Source organism: Coenobita brevimanus, chromosome 2 (assembly GCF_032717465.1).
Source record: "Coenobita brevimanus isolate Jiangsu-jjx chromosome 2, ASM3271746v2, whole genome shotgun sequence".
NCBI classification, from domain to species: Eukaryota; Metazoa; Arthropoda; class Malacostraca; order Decapoda; family Coenobitidae; genus Coenobita; species Coenobita brevimanus.
The window spans coordinates 23,612,412-23,622,549 of NC_136955.1; the positions used below are offsets into that span (position 1 = coordinate 23,612,412).

Consider the following 10,138-nt stretch of genomic DNA (forward strand, 5'->3'; position numbering starts at 1 on the left):
TTCACTGGCAGTTCATATCGCTTTAATGGTCATATTATTTTATGCTTAAAACTAATTTTCCCAAAACTTATACCTCTGAATTTCCAATATCTTTTCCAATATCATAAATCTTTAATGACGTTTGTCAGTAAAGTTTTTGATCTTTTATCAGTCGAAATTTGACAAGGTAAGGGTGATATTACTGCCTGTTATTTTATTCATTGAAGGAAATTACTCTCAAACCTAAGACTCTTAATACTCCCAAATATAATAATAATCGAATGACATTTTCAAATATCGTGGAGAATTCAAATCTTTCGGGATCACTCCATTACTGTAATTTTATCTGATTCCTAATTTAATTCAATCATAATCTAATAAAGTCCCCGTTTTTCCTGGGTTGTTGGATCCCCACTCTTCATACGTTATTCTAAATTTACCCTCTTCCATATTTAATCCAGTCCTAATATAATAGAGTTTTCAATGCCTCTGGACAATTGGACCCTCTCTCTCTCTCCCTCCATCGTGCCACATTTAATAAGACTTTCGCCCCCACAGCCCCAATCACATCCCCATCCACTTCTCTCATCTTTGGGGAGTTCATTTTCTGGTGCCTGAGTTTTTGTTAATAAAGTTCAATTACCTTTACTGGCCTGGGTGAGCTGGGATTAAGTGTGGATGGAGGAATGAGTGTGTTGGTGAAGTGGAGAGCAGGGAGATGGAAGAGAGATGGATAGAAGATGGATAGATGGAAAGATAGAGGGATAGATAGAAACACACACACACACACACACACACACACAAATGATCATCGGAGTTGTAATAAAGTCTGGGCACAGGCAAGGGAAGGAGGAAGACAACCTCTTCGACTGCTGGTTTTATTCTCACTGCCTCGTTAATAAACAGCCAACCCTTTCATCAGGTCGGTTTGATAACTGACAGATTCGAACAAAGTTCGACACAGGATGAATTCTTTTCTTAAATATACATAAAATGGGATCAGCACCAACTTAACAGACATAGCATGACATAGACATAGCATGACATAGACATAGCATGACATAGACATAGCATGACATAGACATAGCATGACATAGACATAGCATGACATAGACATAGCATGACATAGACATAGCATGACATAGACATAGCATGACATAGACATAGCATGACATAGACATAGCATGACATAGACATAGCATGACATAGACATAGCATGACATAGACATAGCATGACATAGACATAGCATGACATAGACATAGCATGACATAGACATAGCATGACATAGACATAGCATGACATAGACATAGCATGACATAGACATAGCATGACATAGACATAGCATGACATAGACATAGCATGACATAGACATAGCATGACATAGACATAGCATGACATAGACATAGCATGACATAGACATAGCATGACATAGACATAGCATGACATAGACATAGCATGACATAGACATAGCATGACATAGACATAGCATGACATAGACATAGCATGACATAGACATAGCATGACATAGACATAGCATGACATAGACATAGCATGACATAGACATAGCATGACATAGACATAGCATGACATAGACATAGCATGACATAGACATAGCATGACATAGACATAGCATGACATAGACATAGCATGACATAGACATAGCATGACATAGACATAGCATGACATAGACATAGCATGACATAGACATAGCATGACATAGACATAGCATGACATAGACATAGCATGACATAGACATAGCATGACATAGACATAGCATGACATAGACATAGCATGACATAGACATAGCATGACATAGACATAGCATGACATAGACATAGCATGACATAGACATAGCATGACATAGACATAGCATGACATAGACATAGCATGACATAGACATAGCATGACAGACATAGCACTCCCCCCTGATCTTCTAAAGATCACTATATTGGAACGGCCGTACTGGACGGCGCTCCCTAGAACCTCGACGGGGCAGTGGTCTCCCTGGACTATCTACTTCGTCTTCACTTGTCGTATCACTTGACGTAGACTCATTCGAAGGACCTCTCACATCGATTAGCAAATCGTCTTCTGTTTCCGATTCAGGGCTTTCTTCAGCTAGTGAATCCTCTGGGGCAGTAGACAGCGATGTTGCCAGCCTTAGGTCACGCACATGACGAGGCATACCATCCACCTCGACGTTCTGGGCAGATACAACTCGCGTTACTGTGCCCTCTGTGCTTCGAGAATCGCAGCGTCTGCTGGGATGCCGGATCCACACACGATCACCGACGCTGAAGCGATGTTGTTCTTCCACCGGCTGATCTTGCAGAGTTACTCCGTCGATACCCAGCAGTCTGACCTCGTATCTAAATATCTGGTTGGCAGGGGCAGATGAGGCATCATCACCTCGTGGCATAACGTTGTAGCGGTACACTGCTTCAGCTACGGAACAGCCTTTCCGTGCCAGTATAGTTTTCACGGTTCGATGATTTCTCTCTGATATTCCATTACCAGATGGAGCGTTGGCACACCGATACCTGATGACCATACCCCAACGCCTGGCGAACTCTTTGATCGTTGAGCTACGGAAGCTGGCAGCATTGTCAGTTAATAGCTCCTTAGGTGCTCCACGTTCATAAAACACAGACTCTAGCTGTTCAACAACACTGATGACATCTTGCCGCCTGAGTCTTTTCCAGATGGCATAACGTGTTGGTCCGCAGTCGATGAGCGTCAGATAGTGCTGGTTTCTGACATGACAGACGTCCATGCTAACTCTGCTCCAGATCTCTGAAACCCCCAACTCCCCTTTCTTCCACTTCTCTGGTGCCGGATCAAAGGATTGACATTCTTGACAACTCTGAAGAACACTGCGAACCTGCTGCCTCTGAACCGTAGGATAGAGCCTTCTGCAGAAGTACAGTGTACGCTTGATGCCGGGATGCCCGCTGGTTTCATGAATGTTAACGATGTCCCTGTCTGAAACACTGGCAACAGCTGCACAGCTTGTCTGCCCGTTTGCTAGTGTCATCCACCTCTTCGGTACTCGTGTTAGCGCATCTGCTTTGTTTTCAGTAGAAGACAGAAACTTTACTTCCAGACACAGATTATACTCGACGATGACAGATTTAAAAGTCTCTAGGCGCCTACGGATCAACATTTCACTGGAAGCTCTAGTCTTCAAACGAGATTTTCCTGAGAGAGCATCCGCGATCCAGTGGAACACAGTTCTTTGAGTCAGTCATAAGAGTCAGCTGTTTCATCTTCCAGGAGATTGCAAGATTTATCCCCTTAATAACAGCGTCCAGCTCCGAAAAATTAATGTGAGAGCACTCGTCCCGTCGTAACCAACACGAGTCTTCAATAACTTCACCTTTCACCTCCAACACAGCTCCCAATGCGAGTGAACTTGCATCTACCCATAGTATAGCTTCGTCTCCCGCCACATCCCATCGTCCTCGGGCTGGGTCTGAGTTCTTCACCCGCTCCAACGTGTCCGCAAGCATCGAGTGCAAACTGAGGTCATTAATCTCGTCGTCCCACGTAGTCGTGACCTCATTGGCCCGTCTTTTAATGTACGACGCCGCCACTCGCAACCAGCCACAAACAGGAAGGTGACTCGTTAGCTGCCCGCAGAGTGAAAACACTGTCCGCCTAGTCAGCTTTTCAGGTAGCTTGCCAACGCCGTTATCACGCTTCCAGACGAGACGATCGTGCTCCCCCCAGACTCTAATGCCCAGCACACGAGCTCCTTCAGACACAATCTCGGGAGGTTTGCAGAGCAGGCCGTGACGACTGAGGTGACATTCCACTTCTGCTGCACTCGCCACACTTTCGTCCACCAGAATATCGTCCAGGTATGGTGAAGTGGCGCGGTTTATCTTCTCGTCCATGCTCAACACACGACTCAGGACCTCCTTCAATACTAGTGGTGCGATGTTCAGTCCAAAGCCCAGTCTAGTCAAACAGTAACGTCTCCCACGGAACACCACTGTCTGGGACGACCATAGCGATCTGTGAACGTGTATCTGTAGGTAAGCCTTGCGCAAGTCAATGAGAGCGACCCTCTGTCCACGCCTGCGCCACTCCCGCATCTTCTCAGTGCAGACGTCCGCTTCAGCTGTGTGCAAATTAAGATGGGCATTCAACTCACGAAAATCAAGGACAGGGCGTACTTTTTTCTTGTTTTGCTGCACGACAGCCATCAGAGGGATAGTTCCTTTCACAGGGCCATGTATACTCTCGTTGTATGGAACCAGCCATCCGTCCTTAATCCATTCACACAGTTCATTTTCATATTCTTTTCGAGCTTCATTCGGCACCCTGTATTCAGAGACAGTATTCAGTAGTCGTGGAGGCTCTGAGTTATCACGCCAGTTCCACAACACTGTCCACTTTTTAGCTGCACTGTCATATGTTACTTCAAAATCCCTCTCGACAATATTTCGTTGTATGGTAGGTACTGTCACGGCTGAAGCCTGCACTTCCTCAATACCAAATCGCACTTTGTCTGGTGAATGCACTGTCACTCCCTGCAGGGCTTCAACACCGTTCATGCCCAGAATAAAGTCAAAATTAAGCGGCTTTGAAGGCACTACAATCACATTCACAGACACGGACACTCCTGACAATAGCTGGACTGTTACCACACCTGTTCCCATACACATATAAAGCTCACCGCTTACTGTCCTCACACTGATATTTCCTTTGGTCCAGCGAGAGCACATGGAAACGTGTGCAATACTCTGAGTACAGCCGGTGTCTACCAGGGCATCACAGTTCTTTCCATCAACAACCAAGCGAGTCACTGGTAAAGCGCCTCTCACTGACGGTCTGGAGAGGAGGCTGGCGCTGGTCCCACCTCTCCTGATCCATTTCCCGAAGGGTATGAGGTAGCGATGTGGCCTCGTCCCCCGCATCTGAAGCAGCGCACATTACCTCACCCACCTCTACCTCTGCGCACACTGCGTCCAGCCTGGCAGTCACGAGCGTAGTGGTTCGGCTGGTTACAGGAATGGCAGCGCACACCACCAACACCAACTAATGCAGGAGCCACTGTGTGCTGTCTGGAGCCGGCTGGTTGTGCTGATGCCCCATCATCGAGGTAATTATCAGCTAGAACAGCTCGAGCACGGTTCAGAAGTTGGTTAATATCCATAGTTTCCATGCGTGAACCAGCTCTCAGAATATGGCGAACAGCTTCTGGAAGACCAGCTAAAAAAGCACAACATAGACTGGCGTCGGTCATTCCTCCAAATCGTGTAGCCAGGTGGCGCAGGTCAGCCAAGTACACGTCAACAGACTCGCCATCACGCAGCCTACGGTCCACAAACTGCTCATAGGCAACAAACTTGTCTGCAGCAAATGCCGAGATGAGTGCATCCTTTATGGTGTCGAAGTTCCCCTTGTCTATGCTGCTGAGCTGCTGATAAACAGAGAAAGCCCCGCCTGTGAGTCGCAGTGGCACAATGGTGTGTAGATCAGAGATCCCTCGTAGCCGACAAACCAGCTCCAGCTTTTCGATCCACTCTACCACCGAGTGCGAAGTACCGTCAAATTCCGGGATCAGACGAAGTTCCGTCGTAAGGCTGTCTCCTCGGGCTGAGGTTGACGATGCCGGTTTGCCACTATCACTTCCGTCCATCATAAGTTGCGAGAGAATGCCTAGATAGCTTGTAATAAAGTCTGGGCACAGGTAAGGGAAGAAGGAAGACAACTTCTTCGACTGCTGGTTTTATTCTCACTGCCTCGTTAATAAACAGCCAACCCTTTCATCAGGTCGGTTTGATAACTGACAGATTCGAACAAAGTTCGACACAGGATGAATTCTTTTCTTAAATATACATAAAATGGGATCAGCACCAACTTAACAGACATAGCATGACACAGACATAGCATGACATAGACATAGCATGACATAGACATAGCATGACAGACATAGCATGACAGACATAGCATGACAGACATAGCATGACAGACATAGCATGACAGACATAGCATGACATAGACATAGCATGACATAGACATAGCATGACATAGACATAGCATGACAGACATAGCATGACATAGACATAGCATGACAAACATAACAGGAGTCTCTACTAAAATAAGCCATATTTTCATTTACTCATAGGCAGACCCATAGACAGCAAACCCAGATAAACGAAAGGCAGGTGGTCAGACAGGCAGAAGGACAGACACAGAAACGCAGACAGGAGAGACAGAAAAGCAGACACAAGGGGAGACAGAAAAGCAGGCGGAAGAAGAAAGAGAAAGCAGGGAGAAGGAGCGGCAGAAAAGAACGAGCAGAGAGAGTGATAGAGAAAGGCAGACAAAAGGAGAGGCAGAGAAACAGTAGACAGAAGGAAAGACAGAGAGAGACAGACAGAAGGAGAGACAGGGAAAACGGGAAGAAGGTGAAACAAAAAAAAAAAAAAAAAAAAGGCAGGCAGAAGGAGAGCCAGAGGAAAGCAGGGAAAAGGATGGGCAGAGAAAGCAGTCAGAAAAAGGCAGGCAGAAGGTGAGGCAGAGAAACAGCAGACAGAAGGATAGATAGAAGAGCAGGCAGGAGGAGAGACAGAGAAAACAGACAGAGGGTAAGACAGAAAAAGGTAGAAAGAAGGAAAAGCAAAGGAAAGCAGACAGAAGGAGAGACAGAAAAACAGGCAGAAGAATAAGCAGAGAAAAGCAGGCGGAAGGAGAGACAGAGAAAGGTAGACAGACCGGCAAATTCTGACAGGTAAATGATCCGGAGTCAAAAATGTTCAACTCTCACAAATGTATTCACGGCAAAACCTCTCCTCCTCCTGTACCTTTTTCCTTTCCACTGAGTACCCGGGAAAGGCTGGGGTGGGAGGCGTGTAGAGTGACTTTTGACTGCAACTGTACATAGGGGAGAACGCGTTTCATAGATATAGTCCTATAGATTGATCAAGAACAGGACTGATTAACAGACATTGCCATACTGTACACAGATTGTTTGACTGAGTGACTGACTGATCGATTCATTTAATTAGGGAGGCCGGAAAGTCAACATAGATATAGATTTACATAGACAGGTCAACCGATGTAGGTGGAAATATACACATATAAATAGACAGGTCGGCCGCAAGAGAGAGAGAGAGAGAGAGATAAGGTGGGAGTTGCAGCTCTGAAGATAAGAGAAAATTCACACACACACAAAAAGAGAATAGTGATAAAGTGGCAAAACAGCACTAGTAAAAAAACTCGTAAAAAAAGAGGAGGTGGGAGGGTGACTTCGTAAAACTGGAGCCAAACTGAGTAATTTAGAATGCATATAAAAGATTTTATGATCTGTATTCTTTGTTATATCTTTTCAACATTCATTTTCTCTTTTCACTTACCAAATAGAAAGATAAGCAAATAGATAGGTGCGTAACCAATGAGGAAAGCACTATGTAAATATTCTGCCACTGTAATAATTATGCAACCTCCTCCTTACAGATCTATCTGTCTATCTCGGCCTATCCATCTACCTCTCTATCCATCTATTTATTGCCAGATACCTTCATCCCGCAAAGGGTGGCCAGAAACAAATTGCCCTTACATCAGCCTGTCCTCTGCCATTGAAATCTCACCCTCTCTTATATATCTCTCTACTCCTTCCATCCATCTTATCCTTGGTTTTCCCCCTCCCCTTCCCCTCTCCCTGCCCCCTCCTCTTTCCTCCTGTTCCCTCCACCTCCTTCACATACACTCTCCAAGTCAGTCTCTCATTCTCCATCCTTTCCACATGGCCAAACCATCTCAAAGTATTTCTCTTAACACTGTTAATCACATCCACATCGTAATAAATCAGTGTCCCTATTTCAGTTCTTGGTCCAAAGAAACTAGGGTAAAGAAGCCCTGCCCAGTGATATCTTAGTCGGCCCAGGAAATGAACACAGACCTCTTCCTTGCAGGGAGGATAAATAAGTTCTTATTTCACAAAGAGTTTGTTAAAAGATTAGAGAAACTGCGTAATATAAAGTAGATGAATGGATCTGTAGTCTGTAGTTTCCACTGTATATATTAATCACTTTCTTCCCTAAAGCAGGTGTTCTTAAAGTAGTACCTCGATACCCCCTGGGGTTATCGAATTGAGCTCTTGGAGGTATCCAGAAAGACACTAGAAAAAAATAGAGAACAATTTGTGTATGGTAACTACACTAATTTTTTTTGTGTGTGAATGCTCTTTTCTTGAAAACAAAAATAAAAGTATCCATAGAATTCCGCTGCTTGTACATCGCCATTCCCTTTTCTCATTTCACATAAAACTAACAGTAAACGGAGTAACAGTATCGGAGAGAAGGTATCAGGTTGACTTGGAGATGAGCCTGTGAGTATCGGTGCCGAGAAAGTTTAAGAACTATTGCATTAGACAGACAGATAGAGGGATTGATAGATAACTGGCGTAGATTAATAGATAGATCATCAGATACCTGTACATGGATTAGCATTTCCTTTAACGATAATCGGTAATAACTGCCAAATTTCCCCTTTTTCCCCACTTCCAAGACAAGGGTCCCGAAGCTAGGCTACAGTTAGCCGGTAATAGTTTTAGGTAAGAGACTGATCCACACCACTACAATATTATCACATGCACTATATCCATCTATCTATAGCCAGATGCCTTAATCCCGAAAGGGGTGGTCACAGACAAATTGCCTCCATGTCGCCCTGTCCCCTGCCATTACGCTGCCCCCCCCCCCCACAACCCACACACCCCTCTCTCATATACCTCTCCACTCCATCCCATCCTCGGTCTCCCCCTCCCTCTCCCCTCCTTCCACCTCACACTCTCCCCGTTTGTCTCCTACCCTCTAGCCTCTTCACATGGCCAAACCACCTCAATATATTTCTCCTAAAGCTTTCTGTCACATCCACATTGACACGACAACGCTCCTTCATTACTTTATTTTGTCAGTCTGTCTCTCCATGTACCTCCACATGTTCCTCTTAAATAACTCATTGCCACTGCTCTCATTCTTGACTTGTGTCCTTCCAATAAGGTCCTAGTCCCGCTTCCATACGTTAGAGTTGGCATCACAATATTATCATGCAGTGACCTTTTTACTTCCGTGCTCACTTACCTTATTTCTTATCACTGCTTTCAAAGAACCAGCAATCTTTCTTCCCTGATGTACCCTTTCAAACCCTTTATCCTCTACACATCCATCCTTACTCATCACACTATACCCAAGAACTTAAATGCGCTCACATTTTCAATTTCCTAACCACCCAGCTTCAATGTGCATTCAATGACTTCATTTCTCGCGAGACAGTAACTTTACTCTTCCCCAGATTCACCTGTAAATTTCGTTTCTTACACACTTTCCCAAACTCATTCGCCAAGCCTTGTAGTGCCCCTTTGTCTTCTTAACAATACAAATGTCATCTGCAAACAACAGAACAAAGTTTCCACACACTGCCCTCTCTCATTAGGGCCGCTTCAAAATCCAGTGCCCTACCATGCATCGCTTTTAAATAATCCCATTCATATATAGATTGAACAGCATTGGAAGCATGACATATCCCTGTCTCAGTTCAACATTTAGATAGATTAATTTACTTGGTTCACCATCCACACGCATTGCAGCCCTAGTATTTTCAAATATGCATTCCACGGCATTCAACAGTTTACCATTTACTCCATATAATCTTAAAGTTTTCCACATTCCATGTCTATCCACTCTGTCATATTCTTTCTTCAAATCCATTAAGGCCACACACAACTTCTTTCCTTTATCTAGAAACTTTTCGTAAAGGATAAATACCTGATCTACACAACCAATTCCCTTACCCAACTAATTCCTCTCTTATTTCCCTAAGTCTGTCAATAAGTATCCTACCATATACTTTTCCTATTACACTAAGAACAAAATGCTTCAGTGATTACCATACTTTTTTTTTTTTTTTTTTTTTTTTTTTGCCTTTGCCGTTGTGCAGGCGAATAACTATACCTGACTTCCAATCGTTTGGGACTCTACCTTCTTCCCAGGCCAAATCTGCACATTATCATCATCTGTTCTACCACTGTCTCTCCCCTTTGCTTCAGCATTTCACTGCACAATCCATCAGTTCCTGGGGCATTCCCCATTTTCACTTTCTTGTTTCCACTAGCATCCTACTGATTTCTTCCTCATTTCTCGTTTC

General features: G+C 44.4%; 1 protein-coding gene across 1 annotated transcript; it reads right to left on the reverse strand.

Moving 5' to 3' along the window:
* Positions 1–1,913: 1,913 nt before the first annotated feature.
* On the reverse strand, positions 1,914–5,627 carry LOC145391907 (uncharacterized). The gene is given in 3 exon segments (XM_080266402.1): positions 1,914–3,215; positions 3,217–4,790; positions 4,931–5,627. Coding segments are annotated over 3 exon segments (3,573 nt in total).
* Positions 5,628–10,138: the final 4,511 nt, after the last annotated feature.